The sequence below is a fragment of the Protopterus annectens genome, chromosome 3.part0 (genome assembly GCF_019279795.1).
Source record: "Protopterus annectens isolate FY-2018-M chromosome 3.part0, PAN1.0, whole genome shotgun sequence".
NCBI lineage: Eukaryota > Metazoa > Chordata > Ceratodontiformes > Protopteridae > Protopterus > Protopterus annectens.
Genome location: NC_056731.1, coordinates 1419344644 through 1419358933, shown reverse-complemented (window position 1 = coordinate 1419358933; position 14290 = coordinate 1419344644). Strand labels below are relative to the sequence as shown.

Here is a 14290-nt window from a genome sequence, read left to right as displayed (position 1 = left end):
CCTAGGAAAATAAGTGCTTAACTCAGCAATATAATCACATACACTTTCATCTGCCTTGCATCTATGCTCATGAAACTTTTTTTCTGTAAGGTTCAGGTGTTAACTTAAAACATTCCAGTAAACATTGTTTTACTTTATCATAGTTTAAACAATCAGTATCAGGCAATTTAGAAACAGCAGTTACAGCTTTACCATGGGGTAAGGGGGTCAGGAACCATACCTAGAACCCCTGGTCAACATTATACTGTTTACATACCTTTTCAAATACATGAATAAAACTGTCAAAATCATCACCCACTGTAAACTGTGGAAGAAATTTACTGACCTTTATTGCTTCTGTGGTTCAGTCATTCCCTTCCTCATTGCCTCCATGACCCAGCCGAAGAGTCAGCATCTCCCTCTCATGTTGGAGCGGTTTCTCATTTTCTTCTGCCTCCGAATGCCACAGTCTCTCTTTGACCTCCAAACGCTGCAGTCTCTCTGCTGATTCTAACTCCATCTGTTCTGACTTTTCTTCAGTCTCCAAATGCTACAGTGTCTCTGCTGATTTTAACTCCATCTGTTTCTCCAGTAGTTTGGCCTCCAGTTCAAGCCTCTAAATCCAGATGGATTTTTCAGTCCTCTGAAGAAGAGGTGAACTGTCCTGTTTCTGAAGACTGCACATCCCCATCACCAGACTGGTTGTCTTCCAGGTTGCTGGTCCGTGCTGCAACTGTGACCATGGTTGAAATAATTTCCTCTTTAGTCAGGGTGGCATGCACCAGTCCTTTGGCTTCATACACCTTGGCCAACTGTTTCTTTGTCAGCTTGCTATAATCCTCTGCTAACATCCTTGCCTGCTTTCCCTGAATAAACTAAACTAACAAAAATAAATAAAACTGCTGTGAAAATGAAACTCTGCAAGTTTACCTTGCAGCTGCTGAGAGTACACACACCTTCAGTGACAACTGCTAACTGGTTACTGAAGTTTAACTAATATCCCACCTGGCTGCCACAAACATGTGATGGATCCCTACTCCGGGCCATCAATCAAGGAGACTCAATCCTCACCACTGACTCCGGTGTGGGATGGTCACTAAGAGCAAAGATGGATTCACACAGCATTTTCAGATGCATTTCTCTGCACCAAGCAGAATTTCCCTTAACACCACACAGGAAGCATGCTCCGGACCTAGGGCTGGACTCTCCTCCTCTCTCCAGACCCACACAAAACTCCACACTGACCACTTTGGAGCTCTGTGATCCTGTTCCCAGTAGCTGACACACACACACTTGGATATTTGAGTCTGACACACACACATACACACCTAGTAAAAGCTGGCACAGATTTACTAGCTGTGGCCCTTTCTACCCAGACTCTGAGGTAATCATGCTGCCACCAATCAGCTACCCTAAGGCTCTTACAAAGGATACCCAATTATACTGTGTAAAATTAATACTAATACAAATGGTAGAGTATGACTAGAGCAGCAAGGCTTTCAGGAGCAGCCACAGTGTCACTAAAACAAGCATATGTACTTTCAAGATGTTAAAAGTATTCTCTAAAGGACCAGCCATAATGAAAGGTATTAAAATATTTAATGATAAATAAACAGAAGAATACTGAATACAACAAACAGCAGCGCTTCAATCACAGCGATATAAAAAATAATACAGTTGGATAGTTTCTCACACATGCAGAAAACAATATTAAACTATTCTCACTAAATGTCCATGACTGACTAAAGCATTACTGTTCCCTTACTACTTACTAATGCAAGGCATGCTGATGTGTGCAGAGTATCTTACCACAGCAAAAGCCAGGTGATGTCTATCTTTGTCTGTGTGGATGTGTGAGATATATATCCTGGCAGAAATCTTTCTTGTCAGGTTCCAAAGTGCTGCTGTGAGAGCACCAAAGAAACCAGAGCTGGTTAGAGGAACACATCACCTCTGGTCACCTAACTCTGGTACAATACATACACACAGCTTTGCTAAGATCTTTGGCAGCATCTGAAAGCTGTAACACAATTTCAAACTTTCTACCCTTCAAGGGTTCTCTGATAAACATACACATTTGATCAGTTATAAAATTATAACCTATATATATATATATATATATATATATATATATATATATATATATATATATATATATATATGTGCATTCATTCTTTCTGTCCAGCAGGACCTACCGTTGATGCATTTTTAACATAAGTAACTTTACAAATATATTTCTAACTCAAACATCTATACAAATCAGTGTGATAGTCAGATAACATAAAATTCTTTACAAAACTCCAGCTAGCTATGCTGGCATATGTACTGACCTACTCTCCCTGGTACAGATAGCACTACCTCATAACATCACACCATTAACATTTAAAGACATTACAGAAAGCATTATATTCTTGAGAAATTATTATTCCCACCTTTTATGTATAACAACTTTTATATTAAATGTCTAGTTCCAGCTTTTGTGTTAATCTTTTATACAGTTGTTTCTTGTCATCTCCATTTGACCCTATGTCACATCTTACAGAACTTTTTGTTTTGCTGAAAACCCACAAACAAAAATACATGCACACACATGCACACACACATGCACACACACACACACACACACACACACACACACACACACACACACACACACACACACACACACACACACACACACTCCAAATAAGCCCTTAAGACATATTAATTTAATAACACACAAAACTATGTATATCATCACATATTGAAGTTTTACCCTCCTAAATGAAAGTACAGTTGTGTATACTTACCATAAATGCAGATGTTGAGTATATTCACTGTTCCAGTACTGACTTGTGAGATTTCCTGCCATGAAAGTCCTTGGTCAGCCAGACTACCAGATAAAATTCTTTCCTTCTCCTAAGGCTGGTGGACACCCTAACCGATAGCAGTATGCTTAGGTATACAGGGAGCCAGCCTATTTCATGAAATCATTTTTTTCTTGTCCCCTAACAGATAGGATCCCCAAGTAAGCCGTAGGGAACTGAGCAAGAGAAACCCTACAGGAAGAGAGCCCAAGTATACTACCTATAGGTTAAGGGGGAAGGAGGGAGAGAAAGAAGACTGCAACAGTGAATACACTTGAAAATCTACATTTATGGTAAGTGTTGCAGTCCTGACTTGTGATAATATTCCCAAAGCTGAAAAGAGAGAGAAAGGAGATTAGGGAAAGGGGAGGATGCCCTGCAGGATGGCAATGGCAAATCCTGCTCTGGACCTAGAAAAGGCTGCCAAGTGGTAGTGATTGGTGAAGGTATGCACAGATGACCAGGTGGCAACTTTCAAGATGTCCTTAGTAGGGACCCCTTTCAAGAAGGCAGCAGAGGTTGCAGTAGCCCTAGTGAGTGTGAACTGATGGCCTCAGGTGATTTATTGCCATAATGGCTATAACAAAAAGAGATAAGTGGGAGACTGATTTTGAGAGAGTCTGTTTAGAAGCCGGTTTTCCCTGAGAGGCAGGGGCAAAGGTTACAAAAAGATGGTCAGATTTTCTGAAGGCTCTTCTTCTGTCAAGATAGTAGCGGAGTTGCCTATGCACATACAAAGAATAGAGTATTCTTTCTCCTTTGTTCTGGGGGTTTGGAAAGAATGTAGGCAGGTGAATGGCTTGATTTAGAGAAGTGTCAGTGACTACCTTGGGTGTGAAGGAAGTATTAGTTCTGAGGGAGACTTCAGTTGGGCAGAGGCTGCAGGTTCAAAAGGAACCAATGTCAATTTTCCCAGAACAAAGTTAAGGTCCCATGGAGGGGTAGGTTGCCTTCTGGCCACTCTGATGTGGATGACTCCCCTAAGAAATTGACTTAACTGGGGATGGAAACAGACAGGACAAACAGCAGGTATATGGGATAAAATGGCAGATGCATGAATTTTAATGGAGGAGTAGGAAAGGCCTTTATCAACCAGACTAGCTAGGTAATCTGGAATGTTAACAATATTGGCAGAATCACGATTGTGGTGCTGCTACTGGCACCACATGAAAAATCTATTCCACTTAGCTGATTATAATTTCCTAATGCTAGGCCTTCTGGATTCCTTGAGAATGTCCTGAACCTGTTTGCATAGGGTAAGCTTGTTCCTGGATGCTGTGGAACTATCCAAGCTGAAAGGCTGAGCATCTACAGTCTGGGGTGCACAATCCTTCTCTTGTCCTGAGTGAGAAGGTTGTCTCTCTTAAGCAACTGGCATGTACTCTGGTTGGTTAGTTTAAGAAGCACAGAATATCAGTGCTACCTTGGCCAGTCTAGGGCTATCAGTATTGTCCTTGGGCCTTCTTCGCTTATCTTTAGAAGCACTTGATATAGTGGGGCTAAGGGAGGGAATGCATTAATGAAGAGATGAGTCCAAAAGGAAGGAGAAAGCATTTGTTCTCCAGGCTCATTTCTGTTTGATCCTGGAAAAGAATCTTTCCAGTTGAGCATTTTCCTTGCTGACAAAGAGGTCTATCTGTGGGACTCCCCATCTGAGGGCCATGCTGAGAAATATTTCCCCATGGAAATGCCATTCATGGGGGTCCATCAAGTTTCTGCTGAGGTGATCTGCTAGTGTCTTTTGAGCCCCTGGAAGATATTCTGCCAGGAGGTGCAACCACAGTGAGTGAGCAGTTTCACAAACTTGCATCGCTAGGTGGCATAGAGGGTAAGAGTGGGTGCCCCCTGCATGTATATGTACCACATAACTATCGTGTTGTCTGTTTGGACTAACAGGATCCCTGATTCTTATTTTCCCTTGAAAGCTATCAGGCCGTTTTGCACTGCCATAAGCTCTTTCCAGTTTATGTGCCTGTCCTTGAACTGAACCTTCCACTTCCCTTGGGATTCAAGGTGTTGAAAATGTGCCTCCCAGACTGTCTCTGAGACATCTGTGGAGAGATTTTGGCTCTGGACAGTGAATCTGAACGAAAGGCCCGGATTTTGGGCAAAAGCCTATACCCACTATAAAAACTCCTCTCTGATACAAGGAATCAGCTGTGTCTAGGTTGTCAGGGGCTGAGAGTGTTGCCACCATACATTTTTCAGGTACCATTGGAGTTTCCTCATGTGCAGCCTGGCCAGGAAAACCAAGAGGATGCAAGATGCATCCCAATGAGAAACACTCTGGCTGAGATGCATTGTTTCTGCTGGATTCTTTGAAACTAGTGGGAAGAAAGGCTTTTTGAAGTGACGAGTTCAGGAGTGCTCCCAAGAAAACTATCTTGCTGGAACAGTGATGGATTTTTGCAGATGTATTGTGAAGTCCAGGGAAGACAGTAAGTCGATTTGAACCCCTCTGGTCCTGCAGAAGGCAATCGTAGGGTCTAAGCATTTGGAGAAAACCCATGGAACATCATACAAGCCAAGGGGTAGTGCTGAAAATTGACAGTGCTGGAACATGCTCTGAAGCAAAGAAAGCTTGTGCGTGATTCTTGAATTGGGATGTGCAGGTAGGCATACTTTAGATCCAGAGAAACCATAAATGCCCATGGGGCTATCATGGGTAGGTGTTTTTGAAGAGTCAACATTCTGAATTCTGGAACCAGGAGAAACTGATTGAGGTTGGGTAGATCTACGATAGGATGCCAAGAGCCTTCTTTTCTGGGAACCAGGCATAGCCTGGAATAGAACCCTTTGCCTTTCTGATGTAGTGGAACTGGTTCAACTGATCCCGGAGAACACAATCTGGATTTGAGATAGGGCCTCTGTTTTTTTGATTCTGAGGAATATCTAGATAGCCTGAGTACTTTAAAGGCTCTTTGAAAGTGATTTTTTAACAATTTGAAATAATGTCCAGAACCCACCTGTCTGAAATGATGCGAGTCCAGTTTTGTTTGAACAGGGTCAGCCTTCCTCCTAGTCTTGTGGAGGGGTGGTGAGGCATTGTTGCTCTCTGGCAGAAGCCTGGGACCTAGAACTCCCTTGCCTGAAGTTTCTGATGTCAACTGCCTGGGTCTTAGCAGCTGTTGCCGTTGCCTATGAGTCATTTCCTGCTGGGTTTTCCTCAATCTGTCTTTAGGTTGTAAATGAAAGGACTAGTGTTTAGTGGGGAAGTTCCTACTAAACCTAGGAGCTGAACTTGGAGGAAGCTTTTCATAATCTGCATAGATGTAGCTTTGTCCTCCATCTTTTTAAGATCAGCCTCAGCTTTAGGTCTAAAGAGGAATTCCTTTGTCAAGGGGAGCATCAAGAAGGTTGGATTTAACATGGTCAGGAAGAGACTGTTCCCTAAACCATGCATACCTTCTAATAACTGAGCCAGTGGCAACTGCCTGGCTAGAATCCCCCATAGCATCATAGCCACAGTGTAAAGAATGCATTGCTAACTGAGAACTGGAGTGGCAGAAATCCAAAAGCTCTTTAGAAAGGTTTTTATCCTATAGTGAAGAGAGCTTTTGTTTAAACTGATCCAGAATGATTTGCTGAGATTTAATCATATGAAACTGATAGTTCAGAGCCCTCATAGTAAGGGTGTATATACCCTTTTCCCAGTCTATCATGGGCTCTGCTCTCTATTCATAGGCAAAGGGTTTCTAGAGGAACTGGCTTTAGTCCCTTTGGGTCCTTGTGTGACCACCTCTGGATCAGCAGAAAGATTTTTGAAAAGGTATTTATGGGAGTCCTGTACCATATAAAACCTGTCTGGTTTATAAGGGGATGGGGGAAGAGAGTCAGAATTCAAGGAAGACTCCTTGAAGATATCCTCAACCACCTCTAAAATGGGTGGAATAGTAAAAGATTTGTGTTCTGACAGATCCAGACACTCCCTAACTCTCTTTTTTGACTGAAGGTATTCCTGTGCTTCCCACTGGAAATGTTCTCTCATAGCATGCAGGGTCTCACCAAAGGGGATATTCTCTGGGGGTAGGCAAGGGCCAGGTTCTCCTCTGAATCTGAATTCTCAAAAAAAGTGAGGGAGGTTCCTTCTTCAGAACCAGATCCCTTCTAGGTCTGAAACCTCATCAGATTCAAAAGGATCTGGGAAAGCCTCAGAAGTAGGAACCATTTTCCTTTTACCTGTTTAGGCATCTCCAGGTCCTTGTCTAGACCTAACTATGGAGATCAGGTCTTCAGCTAGTATAAGTCCTGTTGATAGCCCTGAGAAAGAGAGCTGGTAGGCCTAGTCGAAGGCCCAGCAGCAGTACTTTTTTAGAAGTCACTTTGGCCTTGGGCCTAGGGACATCAAAAATCCTGACACCTGTCTTTCTGGAAGAAAGATAAACCAGTGTAGGCCAAAGCCACAAAGGAACGTCACCAGGAAGAGAGCTTTCTTTGGAAGCCAAGGCCTGCTAGTGACCCCGGACCCAACCAAAGAGCTGAAAGCAAGAGCCTGTGCAGAAGTAGAGGGACCAGACTGCATGTCAGATTCTGAATGGGTCTCAGCTGTGGCCTGCTTCACTACCTCAGACACAGAAGAGGGCTGCAAAAGCACCTTGCCTTCTTTAACAATCACAGGCCTAAAAACAGATGGGAGAATGGTTGTCGTCCAATGGCCTAAGCTTGGATCTCATCTTTGACTGGTGGATGCCATCGCATGCTGATGAGAAGATTCAAGACTTAGGAATCTAGCTAAAATCTTGGCGCTATGTCTGACTGTCCTAGAGTTAAAGCAGGCACAAAAGAGGCAACTAGGGACATCATGATCCGGGCCTAAACAGGTGACACAAAGCAAGTGGAAGTGTCTGTGTGGGATTTGCTTACCACAGCAGAGACAATTTACTTTATCTGACATGAGTTTAAGGCAAAAGAAAGGAGTTCCCCACAGGGGTACTTATCTTTTCAATGACTTCTCTCTCTTGCGGACCGACTAATGCACTGAAACACTGCTTCGGGCTCTGACAGCAAGAAAAAAATGATTTCATGATGTAGGCTGGCTTCCTATATACCCAAGTGTACTGACATTGGTTAGGGCCGTCTGCCAATCTTAGGAGGAGGAAAGAATTTTCTCTGGTAATTGGGCTGACCAAGGACTTTCATGTTAGAAAATCCTACAAGTCAGGACTACAACAGTAAAACATGAAGATCATCAAATGTTCAAAACTGACAGCCACACGCATAGACTCGAGCTAACCTAAAAGAAAGGTTATCCATGCTAAGATACATGGTACAGCCTGTGATGTTTGGTTTTGCCTCATCTTTATAGCTGTCTCAGCTAAGAAAACAGTTGAATGCTTTCAGGAAAAATTTTCTCAAAGCCATTTCTCTTTATCAGATCCATCTGCTATAGACATGAAAAATAGACACAAAACAGTTTACTAGAAAAAAGTCTTATAATATTCAATATTCTTTTTCAACTGCTTGCTTTCTCTTAAAACAGGTTACTAGATTAAGCTAATAACCTTAACCCAGTCACTCCCCTATGCAAGAATGAGGAAAAGCACACTATTTTTTGTCATGCTCTTTTAACCAGATCTTTTATTTTTTTTTTTTACATTGCAGTGCTATATTTCTTAAAACTGAATAAGAAGAAAGAGAGAAGAAGGGAGGAAAGGGAAAAAAAAACAGGAGCACTTATTTAGATAAGTATCCACATTACATTTTAAAATAACTGAAAAAAACTACTTTATAATAGACAAAGAATCATGCACTACTTAAATAATACTACTAAGAAAAAAAATTACTTACAGTTAACTTTTCCCTCTTCTGAGTATTTTTCTGAACATTAATGACATGAAGTAGGGGATATGTTTTAGAGCCCCTACAAGTTTAACAAAGTCCAAAAAAGTCCAATATTTCTAGATCTTCTTGTTCTATTCTTGTTCACCTCCATCTCCCAAACCCCGTCTCTACACTCTTCTAGTTAACTCTTGTGCTTTTTTCCCCTCTCTCAAATATTTTCTGTTAAAACACCGACTAAGGTTTGACTGGAGCAGTCTCTCTGTCGTCTTTACTACCAGAAGAAAAAGGAGAATCTCTCTCTTTCACAGCTTACTTTTTGTTGGACAAACTTTTGTATTTCTTCCTTAGCATGTACTTCATCAAGAAATTATTTTGTCCCTCCAGGTAAAAAATATTTTGAAGATAGCTGGGTACAGCAGTTTGAATCGCATACCTGCTTCTCGACATTCCCTGAATAATGGAATAAATTTCCTTCCTCTTCTGCCTGGTGTACAATGAGTAGTCATTCTCCACTAACACATTGCTGTCTCTCACTTTTATTACTTTGTTTTTCTGCTACAATTTTATCAGAATCAATTTCTTCTGCTACTAAGACTGCATCTTTACTATTAAAGGTCTAGGTTGTTTTCCCATAGACAGGTTTGGTGCATACACACGACATGCCCTTTCAGTTAACAATTCCTGTAGTGGAATACTAGTCCAGTTGCTTATTTATGCTTTCATAAAATTAATACAGTCTGTTTCTTCCAGCTTCTTGGATACAGCAGAAAATCTTGGGTTTTCCCTGCATGCTATCTCCTCTAATTCTATTATTTTTTGAAACATCTCATCTTTTGCAGTCTCATATCCAGCCAGTATTTCCTTCATTTCGACCTCTGTGTGCTGCAGTTTTATCACCTTATCTGAATATCTGTTTAAAGCTTTTTCCATTTTTCTAGCCTTTTATTATTTAAGTTGATATACTCCATCAGTGTTTCATTTATTTTAGTCAGGTCTGTGTGCAGTTGCCCTTATACTTTCCTTTAGGCTCCTGGAAGTCATATCTGGATCTTGCACTGCTTTTGCTGAACAGCTACAGTACTTTTCCCAGTTAGGGTTTTTTGTCGCCTTTTGAAGCTGATTTTCCTTCAGGTCCTCTGCATTTCTTTTTTTCCTGGCATCCAGGCAGTGCACTTACTAGCCAGTTGCTAAAATTTACCCAGAGATCTAGGTTCACTGGCTTTTGCTTCTAAGTTTCTGTTTTCACACTGAGAGAGCTAGAATTAAGCTGTTACTCAATGTGCAGCCATCTTAGAAGTCCGGACTGTATACTGTATACCAGTTACTCATGTCCTCAATAACCCATCCAAAGAACTTAACCAGGTTGAGCTGGCTTGATTTGTCTTTTACAAAGCTGAATTTGTACATCCACCAAAATCGTTGTGTATTATATATTTCAGAGCTTCTTTTCTTACAGCATGAAATAAAACAGGACTTTTTTTAGTCTTATGTTCTACTCACAGTCTGGGTAAACTGAATTTCTAGTTCTACAATTTGCAGCTCTCAGGCAAACTGCACTACAGTTGAACTATTTCTCAAATAAAATACAACTTATTTTCTAATAGTGTGTAAAACATTTATTAAAAATGGTCCAAAATTAAGAGATACAGATTACATGCAGCCACCTTCACTAATTAAATTTAGACTGAACAGCAGATACAAGACACCAGATATGCTTCATATTCTGAACTCTGAGAAAAAACAAGGATATCTCTCTCAGAACTTTACAGATGTATTATATACTCCATATTATAACCGGGAAACCTGATGACATTATGGGATCTAGGGAGCAAAAGAAGGAAGATTCTGCCATAATCCACTAACTATACCCATTTCCAGATCAGGAGGGAACAGATCATAACTATAATAGCAGAAATGCCAAGTAAGCCAACTCATACCTTCATAGTAAATGTCATATGCTATAAATCCAGGCTTCTGAATCAAAGTAAGTTTCCTCTTTATTAGGAGGAAAAAAGAATCTGTAAACCTCTTGTTCCTAAAGGTCTGAGGAATACAGAAAGAAATAAGGCAGCATAAATAGAGGGCTGGATTGAAGTGATCAAAAGCCTGCCCAAAGAAGGATCTTATTTTCATTTATTAGTAAGTTCTGTCAGGTTACTTACAAATCTTCCATCCTCCACATTTTAAGACACGTATAAAAATTCTAGAAAATCCACCAACAGTGCACCTCATGTGTTGGTCTGATCTTCTGAATGCCTGGGCTCAAAAAGCAAGATGATTAATTTTTTTTTTCTTTTGTTTTGAATTAAAGACTGACTCACTCTTTGTGGATTTTGTGTTGACAGCCCATTTTCAATTTGCTGATGTTGCTCCACGCTAACTTTCTGCTTTCTTCTGTTAAATCTTCAAATGATTCTTCACTAGGAGAGCCTGCAAATAAAAGGCATGGTAGAAATTATAAAAGCTGGCTAGCATTTTTTTTTTAACATCTTTAATGAATTATCATCCAAGATGTAGGCAAATGTGCATTTGCATAAAGGAAAACAAACTACGTTAACATGTTTCCAGTTACAAATTATACATCACATGTATTCTTTTGTATAACTATCATCAATTCAACATTACATCAATTGCTCAATTCCTTTTTTTCCTTTAAACCTCTCTCCTCCTCCAAAACATTATTCTGCATGTATTGTTCCCACAATTTCCATTTTCTCTATGTCATTTGCTCCTACCCTTTTCTAAAGATCCCATTCCATTTCTTTTATCTCTGTTACAACAATATTCAGTGGTTCAGATATAGTTGATTTAGACTATGATTTTCATTTCCTATCAATTGCCTTTTTGGCAGCCACGAGAATTAAACTTAGCAAGGCAATGCAGACCCTGTATCCCTGGCCCAAAAAATCATTTCCTTTGTTACACCTATTTGCTCACTCGGATACTCCTTAGGCAATTTTTAAAATCTGCCAACTCATTGCATTCATAAAACATGTGTTCCTAGTTACCTCTTTCCTCCCCATCACACCTCAAACATTTGGCATCTACTTCAGGAAAAAGTCTTTGGAGTCTACCTTGGGTATAAAAATACCAATGCAAACAATTCTAAGCAAAACTCCTAAATTATTCTGAGTGCCACACATATGTCTTCCCACTGTTTCCTTGGTTCTTATACTTGTCATGCAATATTTCATATACCCACCTAATTATCCCTTTTTTAACAGTGGTTTCTATTCTAGATTCGGCTAAAAAATCTACCAGAACAGGTCTTTCACTTAGGATTCCCCTATCCCTTTCTCTTTGCCTATCTTCAAATATTAATCCTTGATAGGGAAGGCAGTCTCTAGCCCGCAGCCAAATGAGTTCTTGGCCTCTTCTCATCCCATTACTTTTCCCTCTCTAGTTACTTGCTCTCGGTACCTTGATTCCTTTGCTAGTTTTCACCAGTAAATTCCAGCCTCTTCTTTCCTATGTACTGTACCCCTAATTGTAGTCATTCCTATTGACAAAATCTCCTTTCTTAATTTTCGTGTTGGCTTATTTTTTAGAACTAACCTTCTGCTTCTTTATGAATACAATATTCTGTGTTTATGTTGTTATTCTTCTTAACGATGTGCATCCAAAATCCCACTCTCTCCTTATTTCTTGAACTTCCCCCTGATTCATCATCTTCCCTTCCCATTTTGAATTATGCTTGTGCTATGTATATGAGCCTTAACTGTGTAGCTCTGAAATATTCCTTCAAATCGGGTAATGCTAAACCATCTTGCTTTAATGGAAGGATCGGCTTAACCACTTGACACTTGCTCTCATCCCCTCCCAGGTAAATTCCGTAAACTCTTTATTAGTTATTGTCCACTACTTCACTGGCTGATAAAAATATGCCTGACCCATTTATAAAAATAAAGGGACTAAAACATTTTTACTACTTTATATCCTGGTATCCATATCCATAAACAAGAGCTTCCAGTTTCTCAGCAGAAAATCTTGGGTTTTCCCTGCATGCTACATCCTCTAATTCTATTATTTTTTGAAACATCTCGTCTTTTGCAGTCTCATATCCAGCCAGCATTTCCTTCATTTCGACCTCTGTGTGCTGCAGTTTTATCACCTTATCTGAATATTATATTTTGTTTAGTCTCTTCTCACAACATTCTTAAGCTATCATAATAGAATCCTTTTTAATCTTACTCCTAGGTACTTCACTGTATCATATCCTCACACTTTACAGTTTTTGTTTTCTCTTCATCAACTTTATATCTCCCAAAAAACTTGAAACTGTCTGAAAATGTTCCACAACTCTGATGTCCTTTTCTGATTTTATCAAATACAAAATAATACCGTCTGCAACTAAAGCCCCCTCTTTCTTGATTACCATGCAAATTATATCCCAGAATATTTGAGTCCCTTATTTTCTCTGACAATGGTTCTAAATATAAAGCAAATAAACAGGAAAGAGGATACCCCTGCCTGGTTTCTCTGTTCAGACACAACTTGCCAGAGATGAACCCTCCCACTTCAATTTTTGCTTCTGATCAATCATATATCCTCTTAATTAATCTTACTATTGTATCTGGGAATGCAAATGATTCCACTGCACTTCTCATAGAATCCCAGCTTATTGTCTCAAATACTTTCTCTGCATCCAGACCCACCAACAATAGCTGTATGTTCTTACATTCTGCTTCCCTCTGGATTACTGTTCTATTAATGTTGCCAAATATTTGCTTAAATGTCAGAAAACCACACTGATCCATATCTATCACTTCTGGCAACACCTCTGCCATTCTTTTAGCTAGTATAGACAACCATTTTTAATCATGGTTTACAATTGAAATGGGCCTACATGAAGCTGGGTGTGATGGGTCTTTGCTATCTCTAGGTACTACAGCTAACACAGCTTTCTTCCAGGATGTTGGTGCTTTCCTCTTTTAAAATACTGTAAAACAAAACCAACCAGACATTTATTACTTCCCTCCTAGCATCCACACATCCACAAAAATACCATCTATTCTACATTCATGCAGATTAATTATATGTCACCATTGTTACCTCATCGGGTCTATATTAGATCAACGAACAATTAAATGTTCGAATCTGTAAAGGTCGACCTTTACAGATCGAACATTTAAATGTTCAAAAATCTTTAAAGATAAAATAAAAAAAAAATGAAGTAATAAAAACAAAAAACAAAGGGTGTAAGATGGGGGGCAAGCCCCCCTGCACCTCCCCCCCCCTACGCTGCAGTGTAGTGAAGGGGAAATTTCCCATTTCCGCACCGTAGTGCACTGATGTGTGATCTTGGAGTTGGTATATTTAAGTAGCGGGGGTGTTTTGTTTATTTTGTTTTTATTACATCTTCGAACATTTAAATGTTCGATCTCTAAAGGTCGACCTTTACAGATTCGAACATTTAATTGTTCATTGATGTAATATAGACCCACCTCATCTCCTATCTTAACTGTTAATTGTTGAGCGTGATGCACTTCCAACTTTGGCATGCTTAAGTCTTCCATAAATATTTCCAATTGTGCTCTTTTTGATTTCCACATTTCTCTGCTTAATACAAACTTTCAAAAAAGTTCCGATACATCTCTTAATACCTCTATAGGATCTCTGGTTATTTTTCTTGTTATAGTTTCCTTTTGTCTGGCAACAACCTTATCTACTCTCTGTTGCCTAAG

General features: G+C 39.9%; 1 protein-coding gene across 1 annotated transcript in view; it reads right to left on the bottom strand.

The window, feature by feature from the left end:
• The window catches only part of NSMAF (neutral sphingomyelinase activation associated factor), a 2091028-nt gene that overhangs the window by 593375 nt on the left and 1483363 nt on the right, over positions 1 to 14290 (bottom strand). The window contains exon 22 of the mRNA XM_044065485.1: positions 10928 to 11036. Within this exon, the coding sequence (XP_043921420.1) occupies positions 10928 to 11036 (109 nt within the window). The remainder of the gene's footprint in view (positions 1 to 10927; positions 11037 to 14290) is intronic.